Genomic DNA, 20,983 nt, shown 5'->3' with positions numbered 1-20,983 from the left:
AAACAAAAAAACCTGGGTACGGTGGCACACGCCTATAATCCCAGTTACTCAGGAGGCTGAGACACAAGAATCGCTTGAACCTGGGAGGTGGAGGTTGCAGTTACAGTGCACTCCAGCCTGAGTGACAGAGTGAGATTTTGTCCAAAGAAAGACCTAAAGCTATAAAACTTCTAGAAAAAAAGCATAGGAGGAAATCTTTGTGACCCTGTGTTAAGCAAAGACTTCTTAAATGCGATACAAAAAGCAAAATCCATAATTAAACAGATAAATTGGACTTAATCAAAATTAAAAACTTCTTCTCTTCAAAAGATACCATTAAGAGAATGAAAAGTCAACAAAACAATTAAAAAATAAAATTAAAAAAAAAAAGAGAGAATGAAAAGTCAAGCCACAAACTGGGAGAAAAAAATCCCTGCAAAAAACATAGCTAACAAAGGAATAATATCAAGAATATATTATATAAAGATCTCTTCAGCTTTGCACAGTGGCAGCACTGTAGCCACCAATTAAACACAGCATAATGTATGCTAAGTGTGCATACATTTCACTTTATTACTTTGCATACATTACAGTGGGATACATAAAAAGGCCTTAAATTTCTGCAATGGGCCTACCTTTACACTCCATTCCAAGTTGTTCAATGAGCAACATAAAATTCTTGTAACTAGAGCGGGGCAGCTCACAATCCTCTGAGGCTGTTTCAGATGACTGAGTTAAGTCATCAACATCATCCATAGACTGTATTTGGTTTTTGACCTATGGGGTTGAAATAAATAACACTGTTTCAAAATGTCCCCCAAATATTTATAGCACATACAGAAGTGGTAATTATCCATCTTTCTATATGAGCAAAAACACAGGTATTTCTTTAAAAGAACTGATTTTAGTTAAAAGGATATATTATCAACGGCTAGTGCTTCTTAATCAGTTTTTCAAAGTAAATGTCTTTACAACAAAAGATTCTCTGTTTTTTTTTTCATTTCTTTTTTTTTTTTTTTTTTTTGACATCGGGTCTTGTTCTATCACCCAGGCTGGAGTGTAGCATCGTGATCATAGCTCACTGCAGCTTCAAATTCCTGGGCTCAACCAATCCTCTCACCTCAGCCTCCCAAGGAGCTGGGACTACAGGCATGCTCACCATGCCTGGTTAATTTTTTCTTAATTTTTGTAAAGACAAGGCTCTCACTATGTTACCTAGGCTGGTCTCAAATTCCTGGAGTCAAGCAATCCTCCTGCTTTAGCCTTCCAAAGTGCTGGGATTAAGGTGTGAGCCACTGTCCCAGCCCACTTTATCTTTTATAATAATTTTTTTAAACAATAATTTTGATAATTTATTTTTTACAGTACCTTGTTCTTTTCATTAGATGTTTTCTTACTAGGCCTAAAAAAAAAAAAAAAAACCTTTCAGGCAAATAGTAAATATGTAAAATGTAAGGAATATCTAAAATTATTGTTTTTTTAAATAAAAGCTCTGCATTTGTAATTTATTTACCCTATTCATAAAGTTCACAGGAATATTTTTTACAGGTAATATAAAAGATAATAATTTTCTACAAGGGGTATTGAACCATAAACAGAAAAAGTAAAAGTAAGGGACAACAAAAATATACTAATATCATAACAAACAAATTTAGATCAAGCTTCCTGACAGTCAAAGCAAAAGGAAAACACAGTGTTACTTGCGTTACTCAATAGAAAGAAATATACCAGGTTTTTTTTGGTATTGACCTTTTCAATAAAAACGAGCTTTTACTGGCACTAAAACCTATTTGGAATGTATTACTTAACACCCTTACACGAGGGAAACCCTTTTTGAATGACGATATTAGCTTTTTTCAGGAGTTACAATGCAGGTACTATGCATTATTCTAAGCACTGTACGTTAAACTCATTTTAATCCTAACAATAATTCTGTGAGGTTGATAAAATATTAGATATTTTATAAAGGAAGAAACTAGGCACAGAAAAGCCAAGTAATTTGCCCAAGCACATATTGCTGGTCAGTAGCAGACCCAAAATTCAAACCCAAAAATTCTAGCTCTGAAACATATTTTGCTGTGCTGTGAAAGTAATATTTATTTTCAAGTGTTTTAAGTGATATGATAGCAGATGAATCTATATTTTCATTCTATTTCTGGTTATAATTATAAATAATAATTTTTTAATCTTGTAAATATTTTTAAAATAAAAAGACCTTATATCTAGCCAATTTGGAAACCTACTTTCAATAAGCTCAACATTTATTTTTTCTAAAGAAATTCATCAACGTTCATTCATTCATCTACTCAACTCTTTATTCATGCATTCAAAAATCCTTACTGAAGCTGGGCATGGTGCCTCACGCCTGTAATCCCAGCACTTTGGGAGGCCAAGGTGGGCAGATCACTTGAGGTCAGGAGTTCAAGACCAGCCTGGCCAACATGGCAAAATCCTGTCTCTACTAAAAATACAAAAAATAGCCAGGCATGGTGGTGTGCACCTGTAGTCCCAGCTACTTGGGAGGCTGAGGCATGAGAATTGCTTGAACCCAAGAGACGGAGGTTGCAGTGAGCTGAGATCATGTCACTGTACTCCAGCCTGGGCAACAGAACAAGACTCTGACAAAAAAAAAAAAAAAAAAAGAAAAAAAATCCTTATTGAGCATACAATATATGTCAATGACACTATTAGCATAAGGCAACATGGTTTTTAATATTTTAGAACTTTATAACCTAAAAATAAGTCTGTGATAGATTGTCAATGGTTTAATTTTCTACGGTACATAAACAAAATCCTCCCCTTCTCCCCAGAATCTAAACAACTATTAAGTTAATACACCTGATCTTACAAAATCATAGCTGTTCATGATGCTATTGTCAAAAGTACTCTGATATCTTCAATTACCAAGAATTATTTAAATTCAATTCAGTATGACCTACATGGTTTGCATGTTTATTATTAGATAATTTTTAAAAATCCATATACGATAGTTTAACTTTTAGATCGTCATCAACACATTCAATTATATAAGAATATTCCATTTCTGAAACAATTCTAAATGAACAATCTCTTTTTATACAGCAAAAAACTACATAAATAGAAGTTCTAAGAACAGTTAGTTTATTATAAATCTTTAAAAGATAAAGGATCAAGCTTTTTGAGGCTTAGACACGCAAACAAAACTAAATTTCATAAGCATTTCCTTCTCTACTGGGTCACTCCCAAAAGCATGTAAATATACTCTAAAAGCTTACGTTTTAAAATAAAAAAGAAAGAAGGCTCCCTTGAATCCCACATTCTTCTTCAGTTACCACCCGTTTACCTACTGCCTCTCAATCCAAGTTCTCTCAAACACTGTCAAAGCCCATCCACTACAGTCAGGGCTCCATGGTGACCATTTATTGAAACTGCTGCTTGTCAAAGTTGTCCTCATCTTAATCTTTCGGCAGCATGGAAACAGTCGATATTCTCTAGCTTTGGGAGACTACATCATTCTATTTTCAGAAAAAAAATTATTACTAACCTTCCTCCATAGAGAAATAAAGAAATCACAGATTTTACCTTTCTTCGTCCTCATCTATTTCACTTAAACTGCTGTCATCATCCACTTGTAGCAGGCCACCAGTTAGTAAACCGGCTTTCTCAAACACTGGTGAATTCACAGATTCTTTCGAGGTTCTCTTTACTGCCTTCATTTGCAAGGCAGGACCACTACTTTAAAAAATCCATGGGAAGTGACAGTTACATAAGAAAAAAGAAAAAAAGAAACAAAATGCAGAAAGAGAGTTAAGTAACAAAAAAGAATAAAAAAAATTTTAAAATCCATTAAAAAGCCAATGTTTTCTAATAATTCTGACAAACAAAAAATTTTTATAAAATTCCAACATTTCCTCCACCTCAATTCATTCACTAATTGAAAAAACACAAATTACTAACAACATAAGAGGAAATGTATATTCCCTGCTTCAAAAACCATAATTTTATCATACCATTATGATAAAATGTGATATGTAAGAACTAATATATGAAAAGGTACATCTGAGCATAAGGACAGTTTTAAAACAGAAGAGACAAAATAGAGGAGTTCACAAGACAAAAAAGTGAGAGAAAACCATTCTACTTAGAGATAGAAGGTGAGCAGAGATTAGGCCCACAGCGTCTAGATGTTTCCTAGGAACTTGAAAGAAAAAAAAGAAACTAGAGAGAGGTGAATGCTACACTAAACTTGAATGCTACAGTAAAAGGCTAGAGCTCACAAGCAATGATCTTTAGACATGGAAGTAGCAATTAGATTTGGGCTATATTTTTGGTTTTGTTTTTAAATATAACGTTTCACTTAAATGAAGTTTTTTTTTAAACAAAGTTTTAAAAATAGAATGATACACATATAACATGAAAGAAGAAATCAGGAAAATATCTGGATGGGGGAAAAAACCCTTACTTCTAGAATACCTGTATGTCATTATATGCAGCTCCAAAATAGCAATATTCTGATTAGTTATGATTTTGTTTGAAAATAAAATAATGGGTGGGGCACGGAGGCTCATGCCTGTAATCCCAGCACTTTGGGAGGCTGAGGCGGGTGAATCACGAGGTCAGGAGTTCAAGACCAGCTGGCCAAGATGGTGAAACTCCATCTCTACTAAAAATACAAAAAAATTAGTCTGGTGTGATGGCACGGGCCTGTAATCCCAGCTACTTGGGTGGCTGAGGCAGGTGAATTGCTTGAGCACGGGAGACAGAGGTTGTAGTGAGCTGAGATCGCGCCACTGTACTCCAGCCTGGGCAACAAGAGCAAAACTCCATCTCAAAAAAAGAAAAGAAAAGAATTTGGTAACTTTTATAGACTTTTAGCCTAGTTAAATTTACCACCAGAAAATCTGTAAGTATTATTATTATTACTTTTGGAGATGGAGTCTCCAAAAGATGGAGTCCAGTTTGGAGTACAGTGGCACAATCTTGGCTCACTGCAACTTCTGCCTCCCAGGTTCAAGCGATTCTCCTGCCTCAGCTTCCCCAGTAGTTGGGTTTACAGGCGCCTGCCACCACGCCTGCCTAATTTTGTATTTTTAGTAGAGATGGGGTTTTACCATGTTTTCCAGGCTCGTCCGGAACTCTGACCTCAAGTGATCCACCTGCCTCAGCCTCCCAAAGTGCTGGGATTACAGGCATGAGCCACCGCGCCCAGTCATAACTACTTTTTTATGGTCTAAAAACATGCACAAGGATATCACTATCTATACCTACATAATTTACAGAGACTGAAATTTCCCACTGTGTTAAGAGTTGAGCGTGAGCCCCTAAAAATACCCAATATACTGAAATGTTTACATGGACTACAGATGCCTCTGTGCAGGGCTTTCTCAAACACTGGTGAATTCACAGATTGTAATTCAGATTAATTTGAGAGCCCAACATTTGGGATACTATAATAAATATCCTTAACATACATATGTATATATGTAATGTGTTTATATAAATATCCTTAAAATACATATTATTTATCTTTAACATGTTATATATATTACATATAGGCTTACTGTATACTATACATAATATATAATAAATGTCCTTGTGTGTGTACATTTTTACATAAGTCATATTTTCCTGTAGAATCTAGTCCCAGAAGTGAAGCTGTTAGGTTAAAGATAGGAAATATTTGAAATTCTAATACATACTAAATTATCCCTCAGAAAGGATTTACAATTTCATTTACCAACAGTGTACGAGAATGCCTTTTTTCTCGCATTTGCCATCACTGGGTATTATTTTTTAAATAAAATATCAATATGACTGAAACAACTGGTATCTCATTGTTTGTTAATTTGCCTTTTTCTAATTACAAGACAAGGTTGCATATCCCTTGTATAATAAAAGTATAATATTCATTAATCATGAATATTAGTCCAAATTAGAATTAGTTTTATAGCACAATAACAATTATCTGCTGTTAAATATGCTATCGGCTTACCTAGCATACTCTTTATTTTCCTTCCTGGGAAATTGCTGATGATCAGTTTCTCCACTCCTTCTTTCTTGAATTAATCCATCATCTTCATCATTATCAGTAGCACCATCATGTATGTTTGCTGATACTTCCATTTCACTATTTCTGTGTTTTTTCCTTTCTTCTTCAACCTTCAATGAAAGTTTGATACTAAGGAATTGCTATTACTTTATTCAACAAAAAGAATTTCTCTGTTTTCACTGAGTTTATCATTTGTCTCAGTTTAACTATGGTAACTTTAGCCAATAAAAACATTTCCTGCTTACTTTAATGGGATCATTGTATATATAATTGTTATATAATTATCAGCTATTATTATAATTTTATTAATGAAATTTTTGTAAAGTCTGCTTCATTTCTGTTTGGGTAAAACAGAATTTTCCAAAATTTCAAGGACTCTTCTTAATTTTGTGCTTTTATTCCCATCCAATCTTCACTATCTACTATGAATTTTCACTCCATTTTACTGGCAGAAACAGAGAAATAAAAAGACAAAGACACAAGATGCATCTTCTTCTGCCTTTACCACCTGGATTTTACACTATGCAGCCAGATGCAGAGGATGTGACATTGCTCCAGGAAGAGAAAGGAATCTTTCCCCTTTCTGCACTAAGCTATTCTTTTCCCCAGTGTCTTTTTTTCATTTGGATCCTGGGATATCAACAAGGCGAAGGTGCTCACTGAAACACAGAAACCAAAGTTTGCCACAACATAAGGAACAGAGTGAAAGTGCTGAGTTGCTGGTGTGGAATTCTGGAGAATGAGATGCTTCCCAAATTTCACATTCAATAACCATAAAATTTTATAGTTGGAGGATACACAGTATAAGTATTAATTATCTAAGTTAGCCCCATTATCTACTGATAATGGGAGTAAAACAAGAAAGATTAAATGATCCATCCAGAGCTCCTAAAGTGGCATTATCTAGCATTTTATGGCACCAAAAGAGATGATATAACTCCATAATGCTGAATCAGATAAATTACCAGATAAATTCATCAAATTAATCAGATGAATAAAAAGCGTGACACTGGCAAAGTAATTTAAAGCCATAGCAGGGTGTGGGTAACCTCATCTACTTTTACTTTTAAAGAAGAATGTGGCTCACGCTGTAATCCCAGCACTTTGGGAGGCCAAGGAAGGCAGATCATGAGGTCAGGAGTTTAAGACCAGCCTGGCCAACATGGTGAAACCCGGTCTCTACTAAAATACAAAACTTAAGCCGGGTGTGGTGGTGCACGCCTGTAATCTCAGCTACTCAGGAGGCTGAGGCAGGAGAATGGCTTGAACTCGGGAGGTGGAGGTTGCAGTGAGCCAAGATCATGCCATTGCACTCCAGTCTGGGCAATAGAGTGATATTCTGTCTCAAAAAAAAAAAAAAAAAAAGAAAGAAAGAAAGAAAAAAAAGAATATCTGCAGATTATTGTTTATCTTTAAAACTCAATGTACAGAACTCAGCTTTCTACTTTGGAGTTAAATACTAAATTGCTGGCTGAGGATTTATGCTACTTATATGGTATACATGCCCAAACTTATCATATTTTATTAAACAACGTAATGTAAAGGTCTGGTTCTACAGAAATGTTTGACTGGTGATTTAAAAAACATGTAAAAGTGTATGTATTTGTTGTCAAAAATCTTTAAAGTGATCAGAATGGAATTATAAACTCCAACAGCTTGAGTCAAACAGATAAGCTCACATTAAAAAGATCCCTTTGGCTGGGAATATTTGTTACAATACTCAGGGCTAGAAACATTTTTATATCTCTTTTAGTCACTGCTTCTTTCCCACTGTATTGCCATGTTGTTGTTTAAATAAAAGGAATTAATTTTTAAGTCAATAGGGAAAAAAACCCTAGCACTTATTACCTTTCATAAAGCAATTTCCTTTACACTTACACTGGTTCACAAGGTCACATGGTATATGGCTAAATTAGTTTCCCAGTCCATATGTCACTTAGAAGAGCGAAGATTCATAGACTTCTTAAGTTGTTTAAGGAACAAAGATTTTGAGAACATTTTCCTTAACTCCTGTTACTTAGAAGAAATAATCTATTTCTACACACAATTACATATTTAGGTAACACCATTTTATACTTGAGCTCTTCATAAGCAGAAAATCAGAATGGATCAAATAATTGATAGAGAAAAAACAAAGAGTAGCAGCAAGCAAACCTCTACCTCTTTCTGAAGTTGGACTTTTTCTTTCTCCAAAGTCTGGAACTCTACTTTTAACATGCCTATCTCATTTTTAAACCTTTGCATATCTTGCTGTAATTCTTCTTTTAGAGATACTTTTGATGTTCTCTCACTATGTGGTAGAGAAGACCTCACATTTTCTAATTCAGGTTCCATGCTTTTATAGTTATGAGCACTGCAATGATCATATAATGGCTTCTGGAACAAGTTCTGTATTGGTTTTGTTTTCTTATAAGCGTCTGTACCAGCAGAAATCCTGTGCCTTTTTATTTGAATCATATGCTTCATTTCTTTGGAGCAGATCAAATCAAAAGGTCTTTTTGGATCACTAGACTGAGGCACACGTCTGATGTCTAATTTCCAATTAGTGGTACTTTGGTTCATATTTTTTGTCATTTGCATATCAAATTCTTCTTTCATTTCACCTGTAACTACTTCTGGGTTCCTTACTTTTTTATTTTCTCTATCATTATAAAAATTCTCATCTGTGTTAAAAACATGCTCAGTGTCTGGTTTGTTAACATTTCCATGGCCTAATTTATTTTCATTTAAATAAGTCTTAGAATATGACTGGCAGACATAGTCTGGGGACCCAGAGTATGAAGGAGATGAAAAGCCATTTTCGAGACTGGGTTCTTTTTGTTCAGGCAATGCCTGGTATAGTACAGAGACAGGAGAATCTTTTTCATCACAATCAACTATATTATTTGTCAAAGAAGAGGGTACTTCCTTTAAGTTTGCGCCTCCTTTAGAGTTATCATGTAGTGGCTCTTCCCCAGGATAAGCAGTAATTTTGTATTTTTCACAAGTTTCACCACAGCTCTGCTTTAACTCATTTGTGATGAGTTTTAAGTTATTTTTCCACTCTAATTTGCCTTGTTTGGTTGACATTTCTTCACCGTTTTGCACACCAGGAAGTCCTGAATATACAGATACATCCTCTCTATCACACTCCTTATTCAGTTCTGGTTCTTGAGACATTTTTTGCAGACGTGAAAGTGAAAGATTAATTTGCTTGTTTTGTTTTTCAGACGTCTTTTCTGTCAGGGTGCATGTTTTTAAAATAACTTTATCCTTGAGTAATCAAGTACGGACAAAGAACAATTAGGAAATAATTAAAATTTAACTGTTAAACTTAATCTACGTTTAGTTACTCCCAAATCACTGGAATAGTAACTAAGAAGTAAAAACTAATTTGTCTTAGCCTAAAATAGAAGAAAAGCATGAACTAGCAAAGTTAAGTGTTTCACTGTTCCTTTGGATTAAACTTAATTCATTACGTGTTAAATCTACCAAAAATAAATTAGCAGATGATCTGTAGCATTACAAAGGCATCTTCACTTAAAAAGATTTTACCTTACCATACCTCAAATACTGAGCCCCTACAATACATTTAAGTACTTTTTCCAAAGATTTATAACTGGAGAGTAGGGAAACTTTAAATTATTTGGAGCCTATTTGGAGCCAAAATAAACAACAATCAGAAAGAAAAGCAAATCTTTACATTTTGATTGAAATTATATACCATAATATGGTGTTATGCATCTGTATAGGCTATCCAATTCTTATATATTCTAAGGTTCATTAATAGTGGATAAAAAAATTCTGTAATATTTACTGATTTCCTAGACTGAAATAATCAGAAAGTTATGGTTTATATCCTAACAGTGGAAAGATCCCATTCTGAAAGGAATGATTTTCTTAATAACTGGGTTGATTTTCTGACCTCATTCTTTCTCTGAATGTAGACACTGAAGTTGATAGAGATCACAAGGCAGAATAAATCTTTAACCTTGGAATTAGTGACCAGGAATATAAGAATGTAAATCCTGAACCACTGGGAATGATTACTCCTTTAAGATGAATTCAACTCAGTGGCCATCAGTGTTAAAATGTTCATAATTTCTATTGTTTAATAATATGATTCAATATTTGATGTTACCATCTTTATCATGTAAGGAAGTTATAAAAATGAAAGAGGAAACAACATTCAGGAAATTTCTGGCTTCAATTCCAAGCGTAAAGATTAACTATGACAAAAACAAAAGATTAGCTATAGGTTACGATATTTTAACTAAGAATATTTTAACTAGTCTAAATGTTTTTAATACTAAATATTAAATAATGATCTATTGATTCTAAAAGGCTAGTCTGAAAGGTAATTTTATTTGAACGATGTTATATCATTAAAGCAAAGAAAACAATATTAAAACAGAAATTTAAAACAATATATATAATACCTGTGGCTGGTTATTTTCACTTTCTTCCCTTTCTTGCTCTTCTTCTGATGCCACTTCTAAGTCACGTTCAGCTGAAAAAAATCCAAATATTTAGTTAAACGAACTACTCAGAACAGTTAGGTAAAAGGTATAGTCTTTATAGAAATGGAAAATAACATTTATTTTTATTTTATAAATTGAGAGGGTTTTCTTCTATTTGTTTTTGAGACAGGGCCTTACTCTGTCACCCTAGCTGGAGTGCAGTGGCGCAATCACAAAAAGTTTGAATGAAGCCTAATCTTTAGTGGAACATTTACTTCTCAGTAAGATACTTCTAAGTATCAGCTTAATGAAGTATCTAATTAAAACTTCAACTATTATCCAAAACTTCAACAAACCACTTGGGGAGACTACTAACACTAGACAATAGGTTCAACCCATACAAAGGTCTTAAAGATTCACTCACAGATTCATTCACCCAACGTAAATGAGCTAAACTGTCAGAAACAAAACAAAATTTTATGATACAGTAGGAATATATAAAGTAACACTGTAAATGTTCTCTATAACGGTATCTTTTCAACAAGGCACAAAGAGTGTTGTTCATTATTAATGAGTTCCAAAATTACTGTTACTTTTTACATCTTTATCATTGTACATCACGCTCCTTACATCTGAAACGTTTTCTATTTTGACAAATTTCTTTTCATCTTTTAAGACTAAGAGAGTTATGTGAAGTCTTCCTTGATTAGAGCTATCTTCCCCCTGATAAACAGGTGTCTCCTTCCTTGGGGCTGCCTTAGTACCTTATCTTTGTACTGTATCTCTTCCATCTGAACTGTAAATTTTTTATTTATATGTTTATGCCCTTGCTCCCCAGACGGTAGGGGACAATCTTTCAAGTTATCTTTGTATAAACAGTCTTTATCTATTTTACTTGACAATTATTTACTGAGTTCCTGCTAAGTGCTAAACACTGGGGTTTAAAGAATGTAAATAAGAACAGCACGGATGGCTCACATCTGTAATCCCAGCACTCTGGGAGGCCAAGGCGGGTGGATCACTTGAGGCCAGGAGTTCCAGACCAGCCTGGCCAACATGATGAAACGCCCTGTCTACTAAAAATACAAAAATGGGCTGGGCTTGGCGATGGGTGCCTGTGATCCCAGCTACTTGGAAGGCTGAGTTAGGAAAATCGCTTGAACCTGGGAGGCGGAGGTTTGCGGAGAGCCAAGATCATGCTGCTGTACTCCAGTGAGACTCCACCACAAAAAAAAAAAAAAAAAAAAACAAAAGAAAGTAAATAAAAGGTGTCAAAGATGGCTTTTCTAGAGATCATGCCTGAGTTGAGACTTAAAAAGTGAGGTTAGCCAGACTAAAAGGGGTAAAGGGCAGGAAAGGGTAACAGCATGCAAGGCAGCAACAAGAGAGGGAAAGAAGCCTCAGATAGCGTATTTGTCTAAAATACAAGCACCCGAGGAGAGCATCAACAGCAGTTGAGTAATCCCAGAGAAAAGGGCAGAAAGGGGAAAGGGCTAAAGATGGAGAGTTAAGCAGAAGTCAGATGATGAAAGCCTTATATGTAATCTTAAGATGTTTGAACATTTATGTTTTCAAGAGGGACTCAAGGTCCTGTTTTGCATTGGAGACAGATCACCCTAAATACTGATGGGAGGATGAATTTCAAGGGCATATGAATAAATAAAGGGAACCAAATTAGAAAATATTGCAAAACAAGAATACTGTAGGCCTAAACTGAGGGAATGTTCCCAAAAATATTTAGGATATAGAGTATCAGTACCCAATATAGAGTGAATTTTTATTAAATGGATACATGTATATATCTGGGTCCCTGGAGAACTAGACTCTTCATTACTTTATAAAAGGTATTAAATGAGAAGTGAAACAATCTACAGGCACTGTTTAAGTTGTTTACTTCACGCTTTTTCTGTTTCATGTCTTCCTGTGTTGAGGGATTTCATTTAGTTATTTTGTTTTAAAAGTCCTGCTTCTTGGATCTACCAAGCTCATGAAGAAATAAGAGCAAACAAGCATATATAGGTATAGGTAAGTAACTCTGGATTTATAGCTTGCAGTCACTACTCTAGGAGACAGCTGATCATCTTCTGTAAAATACGTTAATTTTACAAGGGGGAAAAGAAAACAAAACTATTGGGATAAAAAAATTATATAATTTATTACTGTAGACCAGATCATATGATTAAGGGCACTGAGTTAAACTGGTACATAAAGTAAAACACATTAGATGCAATTAATCAATAGACTGGGTGTCCTAAAAGAATTATTAGTAAAATTGAACTTCATATATCTTTTTTAAATGATAGAGCACTCCTTAAAACAAATATTCCTAGTGAACAACTATTCATTAAAATAAGGTGACAGACTATGGGTACACAGCTGGGGATACACTATAGAGAAATTCTCAACGATTCCCACTAATACTGGGGCAGTCCATTCTATAATATCTAAAGCCATAGAAATTGTAAGAAATAATATTTGATTTGGATGGTGCTTCTTTGTTACATTACATGTAGTTATAACTAATACTTGTGAATTCAGAGCTGTAAAAATAAAGCATAAAAACCACATTGTGCGGCCGGGCGCGGTGGCTCAAGCCTGTAATCCCAGCACTTTGGGAGGCTGGGACGGGCGGATCACGAGGTCAGGAGATCGAGACCATCCTGGCTAACACGGTGAAACCCCGTCTCTACTAAAAAAAATACAAAAAAAATTAGCCGGACGAGGTGGCGGGCGCCTGTAGTCCCAGCTACTTGGGAGGCTGAGGCAGGAGAATGGCGTGAACCCGGGAGGCGGAGCTTGCAGTGAGCTGAGATCCGGCCACTGCATTCCAGCCTGGGCGACAGAGCAAGACTCCGTCTCAAAAAACAAAAACAAAAACAAAAAAAACCACATTGTGCTTGAGTAGGCAATATTTAATCTCTACCTAGTTTCCCATCCAGTCCCAAAACTCTAAATATAATCCTGGTCCTGACTCTCAAGTTTATGTTTCATATTAGCCTAAACAAAATTACTCTCTCTCCTAATTCTCTTTGTTGTTCATAGATTGTTTTGATTAGAGGAAGAATACAAATGCCCTGCTAAAAGGTATTTTGTTTGGTTGTAGGTTATATAAGGAGAGTAAACACAAAGTACTTTTGCTAAAAATGATTCTTTTCCTTCTTTTTTTTTTTTTTTTTGAGACGGAGTCTCGCTCTGTCGCCCAGGTTGGAGTGCAATGGTGTGATCTTGGCTCACTGCAAGCTCCGCCTCCTGGGCTCAAGTGATTCTCCTGCCTCAGCCTCTTGAGCAGCTGGGATTACAGGCGCCCTCCACCACGCCCAGCTAATTTTCATATTTTCAGTAGAGATGGGGTTTCACCATGTGGACCAGGCTGGTCTTGAACTCCTGACCTCAGGTGATCCAGCCACTTTGGCCTTCCAAAGTGCTGGAATTACAGGCATGACCCAGCCAAAAATAATTTATTTTTAAGTTATAACTAGGCTGGGCAAGGTGGCTCACGCCTGAAATCCCCACAACTTGGGAGGCTGAGGTGGGTGGATTACCTGAGGTCAGGAGTTCAAGACCAGCCTGACCAACATGGTGAAACCCTGTCTGTACTAAAAATACAAAATTAGCCAGGCATGATGGTGCATGCCTGTAATCCCAGCTGCTCGGGAGGCTGAGGAAGGAGAATCACTTGAACCCGGGAGGCAGAGGTTGCAGTGAGCTGAGATCATGCCATTGCACTCCAGCTTGGGCAACAAGAGCAAAATTCCGTCTCAAAACATAAAATAAAAAATAAAAGTCATAACTATGATATTATGAAGCCAAGTACTCTAGGACTGAATTCTCTGTGCTTCTGTGTTACCTTCTTTGCTTTTTGTTTGCTGGTAGCTGTGATTCACACAGGTCATGGAGAGTATCATTCTCTAATAGAAACTCAGCTCCAATAGTAATCATTTCTTTAGCTATTTCTTCCAGTTCTGTGGATGCTGACTGATTTTTGGTCACTGACTGTGATGCAGATAGATATTTATCACTGATTTTCAAATTCCTAGGTCTTTGGCAAGTCTTATTACTGAGGGTCAAGGTAGTAAAGTCCCAATCTGAAAACTCTGAAAATAAAGTTTTTACTTATTAGAATGTAAATAATATAAATCGGACTAACTTTCTTCATAGAAGCAGTCCTATGTCAACCTCTATCCTACAAACACACTACTCCTCCATGGTGAACTGTATTTTACATGTCCTTTACTTGACACTTGCTCACAGAAGTTTAATTGACTGTCATCTCTCAGATTTTTTTCTGTTTTCATATTTTAGTATTACTTATTTACTTTGATTCACTCAGCAACCTCTGTTACCTATTTGTTCTCCGTAAGAGATTTGTTTATTAATAATTAAAGATTCTTCAGGGATATGAATTTTTTTATGAACAAACTTTATGTCTAACCGTTTCAGGTTTAAATACGGATAGAAGTATTTGTGTGTGTGTGTGTGTGTGTGTGTGTGTGTGTGTGTGTGGGTGTGTTCTGAAGACAAAAACATTTAATAAATAAACTTCAAATAAAAACTTATTACAATGAAATGCTCTTTCCTCAATGCACCAGTATCTTCAGAATTTACTGTTTAGCCTTGGATAAACATCAGAAATTTATAGACAAAATGATGGACTTGGCCGGGAGTGGAGGCTCACGCCTGTAATCCCAGCACTTTGGGAGGCCAAGGCAGGCGGATCACGAGGTCAAGAGATTGAGACCATCCTGGCCAACATGGCAAAACCCCATCTCTCCTAAAAATACAAAAATTAGCTGGGTGTGTTGGCACACGCCTGTAGTCCCAGCTACTTGGGAGGCTGAGGCAGTAGAATCGCTTGAACCCAGGAGGCAGAGGTTGCAGTGAGCCGAGATTGAGCCACTGCACTCCAGCCTGGCGACAGAGCGAGACTCCGTCTCAAACAAAAAAAAAAAGAAAGAAAAAATGATGTCTTTAAGTGACCTAATTGTTCCCACCTGAAAATAAATCTAGGTTCACACTTGATCCAGAGAGTACACAGTGCCATGAAACAAGAAGTGAATATACAACAACAATGTTTTCCTTTTTTCTTTATAAACAAAATTGTTGGATTTAAACTTTTTAAGACAAGCAAAAGAAAAAAGTAAAAACCACAGAAGTGAAACTTTAAAGGCCATTTCCTCATCAAAGGACCATTTACCATTTGACATCTACAAACCATACATATGGTTTAAAACTGTGGTTCTGTATTTTGATCTAAGAATCCCTAGAATTCAATATCTATTCAAGGGTACAAGAGGTTGCATAATGCATAATATATTTGACATTTTCACTCTAATTTTCTGAGAAGTGTACAGTAGACTTTTTCGAAGCTAGGATGTATCATAACATCACAGGCTAATGGTTCATGGGTCATAGCTCTAAAGCCTATTCAAATGCATGGCTGTACATGCATGTATTTTCTATTTTTCAGTTTTAATTTCTTTTTTTTTTTTTTTTTTTTTTTTTTTTTTTTTGAGACAGAGTCTCACGCTGTTGCCCAGGCTGGAGTGCAGTGGCGCGATCTCGGCTCACTGCAAGCTCCGCCTCCCGGGTTCCCGTCATTCTCCTGCCTCAGCCTCCTGAGTAGCTGGGACTACAGGCGCCCGCCACCGCGCCCGGCTAATTTTTTGTATTTTTAGTAGAGACGGGGTTTCACAGTGGTCTCGATCTCCTGACCTTGTGATCCGCCCGCCTCGGCCTCCCAAAGTGCTGGGATTACAGGCTTGAGCCACCGCGCCCGGCCTTAATTTCTAATATAGTACTTATCAACAGCTAAAAACCACTTAAACAAAGATCACTTTTCTCCTCATTGGTAAGCATGATTTTCATTTCAAAAATGAAATCCACAATGATTTATTTTTTTTTTCAGACCAGTCTCACTCTGTCACCAGGCTGAAGTCCAGTGGTGCCATCTCGGCTCACTGCAACCTCCGACTCCCTGGTTCAAGCAATTCTCCTGCCTCAGCTTCCCGAGTAGCTGGGATTACAGGCATGTGCCACCACACCCAGCTAATTTTTGTATTTTTTAGTAGAGATAGGGTTTCACCATGTTGGCCAGGATGGTCTTGATCTCCTGACTGCATGATCTGCCTGCCTCAGCCTCCTAAAGTGCTGGAATTATAGGTGTGAGGCACCGCGCCTGGCCCACAATAATTTTTATGTTTTTTTGTTTGTTTGTTTGTTTTGAGACGTCATCTCGCTCTGTCACCCAGGCTGGAGTGCAGTGGCACAATCTTGGCTCACTGCAAACTCCGCCTCCGGGTTCATGCCATTCTCCTGCCTCAGCCTCCCAAGTAACTGGGACTACAGGTGCCCACCACCATGCCTGACTAATTTTTTGGATTTTTGGTAAAGACGGAGTTTCACAATGTTAGCCAGGATGGTCTCAATCTTCTGACCTCGTGATCCACCCACCTCGGCCTTCCCAAAGTGCTGGGATTACAGGCGTGAGTCACCACGACTGGCCTGATTTTTATGTTTATTTAATTATTGTTTATCCGAATGAAGAGAATTTAATTAAATGTACAGTGATAAAATGGAATAGTATAAAGAGCTTGAACCAGAACTACTTGTGTTGATATGGGTAGATTTGAAAAATATAATGCTAGACAAACAAAAGAAAGTTGAAGAATGATATGTACAGTGTACAACCATTTATATACAATTTTAGGACATGAAAACAAATTCTATGTATTATTTATAGATGTATACATATACAGTAAAATGTTTTAAAAGAGCATGGGAATGGGACTAACTAATTCAGCGTGTTGGTTACCTCTATGCAGTAATTTTTAATAGTATAAAAGGACCCTAAAGCCAAAAAGTTTCAGAATTGCTGTTTTAAAAGACTATGTCTACCACATAGTAATTAAAAATTACTGCCCGGGCATGGTGGCTTAAGCCTGTAAACCTAGCACTATGGGAGGCTAAGGTGGGAGGAGAACTCCTGAGATCAGGAGTTCGAGACCAGCCTGGCCAACATGGTGAAGCCCTGTCTCTAAAAAATACAAAAATTAGCCGGGCATGGAGGTGTGTGCCTGTAATCCCAGCTACCAGGAAGCCTGAGGCAGGAGAATTGCTGGAACCCAGGAGGCGGAGGCTGCAGTGAACCAAGATCATACCACTGCACTAAGCCTGGGCGACAGAGTGAGACTCTGTATCAAAAAAAAAAAAAAAAAATGCCGGGCACAGTGGCTCATGCCTGTAATCCCAGAACTTTGGGAGGCTGAGGCGGGTGGATCACCTGAGGTCAGGAGTTTGAGACCAGTCTGGCCAACATGGTGAAACCCTGTCACTACTAAAAATAGAAAAATTTGCCAGGCATGGTGATGCACACCTGTAATCCCAGTTATTTTTCAGGAGGCTGAGGCAGGAGAATCACTTGAACCTGGGAGACGGAGGTTGCACTGAGCTGAGATCATGCCACTGCATTCCAGTCTGGGTGACAAAGTGAGACTCAGTCTTAATTTTAAAAAATTTTTTAAAAAATCCCTCCATCAAATTTGGGGGAAAAAAAGAATTAGGAATAAGAAAACTGTGAGCATTTCAAATATTTCAAAAATTTTAATGTACTTCCTTCCAGAGTTAAATACGTATTGTAGCATTTACCTGCTTTGGATGTTTGTACATCCTTCATTCCTCCTGCTTTATTTGGAACAGAATCTTTCATTTCAATGGCAGGCTGAATGGGTTTTGAAACAAAATGATTAATAAATAATGTATACTTTATACAATATGCACTTAATAATTCAAGATAAAAATACAAAACTTATTACCTTCAAGTGAAGATATCTTTCAGGAGACTCTAAAAAGCAAAAGGGACATATAATCAATTACATGTAAATATGACAAAGCAAATTATAAATTCATGCAGTGTTAGTATGACCTGAATCATCATGCTTGGTTTGAAAATGATTATGTTAATTGTTGGGATGTTTTTTATTTTGGTTAGGACAGCAACATGACAGAAGTATACTGGAGAAAAAAACAGGAACACAGGTTTAATAAAACATGCAGTTATGATTTGAATGTAAGATTATGTTCCAAGTGACTATAACTAAAATAGAAAGGTGCACATATACCAACGTGAGCATGCTGGTCAATGCAGAGAAAGGTAATCTTTAATTAGAGGAGCAAATCATGATCCTGAGAGGAGAAATGTCAAGGCTGATGGTAAAATGAGACAGCATATCTTTAATGCAACACATCAGAATCATTTATACCATTACACTACAAGTATTTATCATGTTCTTCAACTTGTCCTGTAATTTAGGAAGCACACAGCTGTGATGCCACTTGATTTGGATATATAACTCATTTCTCATCAGAGAAAATGTTCTGAATTGATCAGCTTGGATATACACTTGTAGAGTAACAGTTAACAAAAATACTCATTTTTTTCCATACCCATGTGGGCTACTGGCATGCCTACATTTCTTGTATCCTCTAGTTTAGCCATCTTAAAGTTTCTTGATCCACTCATGCAAGAAGGTATATAAAACATATCTAAGGAATAACACATAATAAGCTTTTAATATTGAAATATTTATCAAAAGGAAAAAATTTAATTGCCACAGAATTAGATATTAATAACATTTTATATTTCAAAATTAGTGCAGTTTTTTAAATCAATGCAGTGTTTATTGAAAACAACAATTTTAGTATTCAAGGAATTAACTGTAATTTTTTCATTTCTAAAATATCATGTTAGCCTCTAAAGGATTTTATGAAACAGCTATCATTACCAAAAAGCAACTTTCTTTAAGAAAAAAGCCAGTGCTTCTGTATTCAAATAAAACTCATCTGATTAACTAATACCAATGTAACATGTATCCTTTTTTTTTTTTTTTTTTTGATAGAGTCTCGCTCTGTCACCCAGACTGTAGTGCAGTGGCACAATCACGGGTCATTGCTCCCTACAACCTCAACCTCGCAGGCTCAAGCAATCCTCCTGCCTTAGCCTCCTGAATAGCCGAACTACAGGCCCATGCACCACCATGCCTAATTTTTGTATGTTTTTGTAGAGATGTAGTCTCGCCATATTGCCCAGGCTGGTCTCAAACTCCTGGGCTCCAGCAACCCACCCACCTTGGCCTCCCAAAGTGCTGAGTGACAGGCGAACCACCACGATCTATCCAAAGCAACATATCTGTTCGATGTCTGATAGTTACAGAGAGGAGATATGAATCACTGTAGTTTACCCCCATTCTAGCATGCCCTCCTGCTTGTAATAATCTCTGGAGCAGAAATGATCTAATCGTCTGTAGAGTGTAAATATACTGAATCCATCTGGAAATGAGTTCTCTCAAGTTTCCTCATCAGTAACTCCAAAATGACTCAACTAACTTCTTTCTTTCCTCTCTTTCTCCATTCACAATCTCTTTCTCTGCAAAAGTAATCTCTAGATCTGTGGTCTTGATTCTTCCCATTCTACATCCTTTTTATGGAATATTCTCAGCACTTCTTTCCTCTTCATTTAACAATAGTTATCTTATATCTACAATTTCTATTCCTCCATCTCTTTGTTCCTTCTCCTCTGGCTAGAAACATGCTCAGAAATAAAAGAAAAATAATGCTTTATCTTGATCCTGTTATGCCTCGAATTGTTGTCGAACAACTCTTCTTTCAGATGTCTCAAAAAGGAAGCCTACACTCTTGTTACTCAGAGTGTGGTCCAAGGACCAGAAGCATCAGCATTATGTGGGAACTTATTAGAAATACAGAACCCCAGGCCTGCTGAATCAAAATGTACATTTTTAACAAGATTCCCAGCTGATTTACTAAATTTTAAGCAGCTCTGGTCCATACTTAGTGTGCTTCCACATTCTTTTATGTTAGATTGCCCTTTTGGAATCTGGCATCAAGTTCCTCCCTACTATGTCCCCGAAACTGAAACTGTATTACAAGTCACGAAGTTGCTAGTGGGCTTTTTATCAGAGTATGTCTTCCTTGAGCTCCCCATAACCAACCCTACTCTCTTCTTTCCAGTTCTCTTCTTTTGGCCTTTGAGATACTATCCTATGAAGTAACATTTTCTTTCTTTCTTTCTTTTTTTTTTTTTGAGAGACAGAATCTCGCTCTGTTGTCCAGGCTGGAGTGCAGTGGTGCAATCTTGGCTCACTGCAACTTCCATCTCCAGGTTCAAGTGATTCTCCTACCTGAGCCTCCCAAGTAGCTAGGATTACAGGCATGCACCACCGTGCCTGGCTAATGTTTGTATTTTTAGTAGAGACAGGGTTTCACCATTTTGGCCAGGCTGGTCTCAAACTCCTGACCTCAGGTGATCTACCTTCCAAAGTGCTGGGATTACAGGTGTAAGCCATCATGCTCAGCCTGATGTAACATTTTCTATGACATTAAATTATAGATATGTATGGCTGACCACATATGCCTGTATTCATCTATGGCAAATGAAACGTGCCATAGATGGTCCAGTACTTCCATCCTTGCCTTCCCAACAGTGAGGAGGATAGGAAGAGTGGGTAAATTTTGGTCTACTTCT

The 20,983-nt window shown here is 36.7% G+C and overlaps 1 protein-coding gene across 9 annotated transcripts in view; it reads right to left on the bottom strand.

Moving 5' to 3' along the window:
- LOC105479996 (ankyrin repeat domain containing 26) overlaps nt 1–20,983 on the bottom strand; it is a 96,783-nt gene that overhangs the window by 37,681 nt on the left and 38,119 nt on the right. For 4 of the 9 annotated variants that reach the window (XM_071070331.1, XM_071070334.1, XM_071070328.1 and 1 more), the window contains exons 13-21: nt 18,889–18,987; nt 18,258–18,286; nt 18,091–18,163; nt 10,426–10,496; nt 8,168–9,259; nt 5,951–6,117; nt 3,541–3,693; nt 1,348–1,381; nt 615–756 (exon numbers count right to left, since the gene is read on the bottom strand). In XM_071070331.1, coding sequence (XP_070926432.1) covers nt 615–756; nt 1,348–1,381; nt 3,541–3,693; nt 5,951–6,117; nt 8,168–9,259; nt 10,426–10,496; nt 18,091–18,163; nt 18,258–18,286; nt 18,889–18,987 — 1,860 coding nt within the window. The remainder of the gene's footprint in view (nt 1–614; nt 757–1,347; nt 1,382–3,540; nt 3,694–5,950; nt 6,118–8,167; nt 9,260–10,425; nt 10,497–18,090; nt 18,164–18,257; nt 18,287–18,888; nt 18,988–20,983) is intronic. The other 5 variants (XM_071070329.1, XM_071070335.1, XM_071070336.1 and 2 more) reach the window with 5 other exon arrangements.

Source organism: Macaca nemestrina, chromosome 9, assembly GCF_043159975.1.
Source record: "Macaca nemestrina isolate mMacNem1 chromosome 9, mMacNem.hap1, whole genome shotgun sequence".
Taxonomy (NCBI): Eukaryota; Metazoa; Chordata; class Mammalia; order Primates; family Cercopithecidae; genus Macaca; species Macaca nemestrina.
The sequence above is the reverse complement of the archived record's forward strand: the minus strand, read 5'-3'. Positions and strand labels throughout refer to the sequence as shown.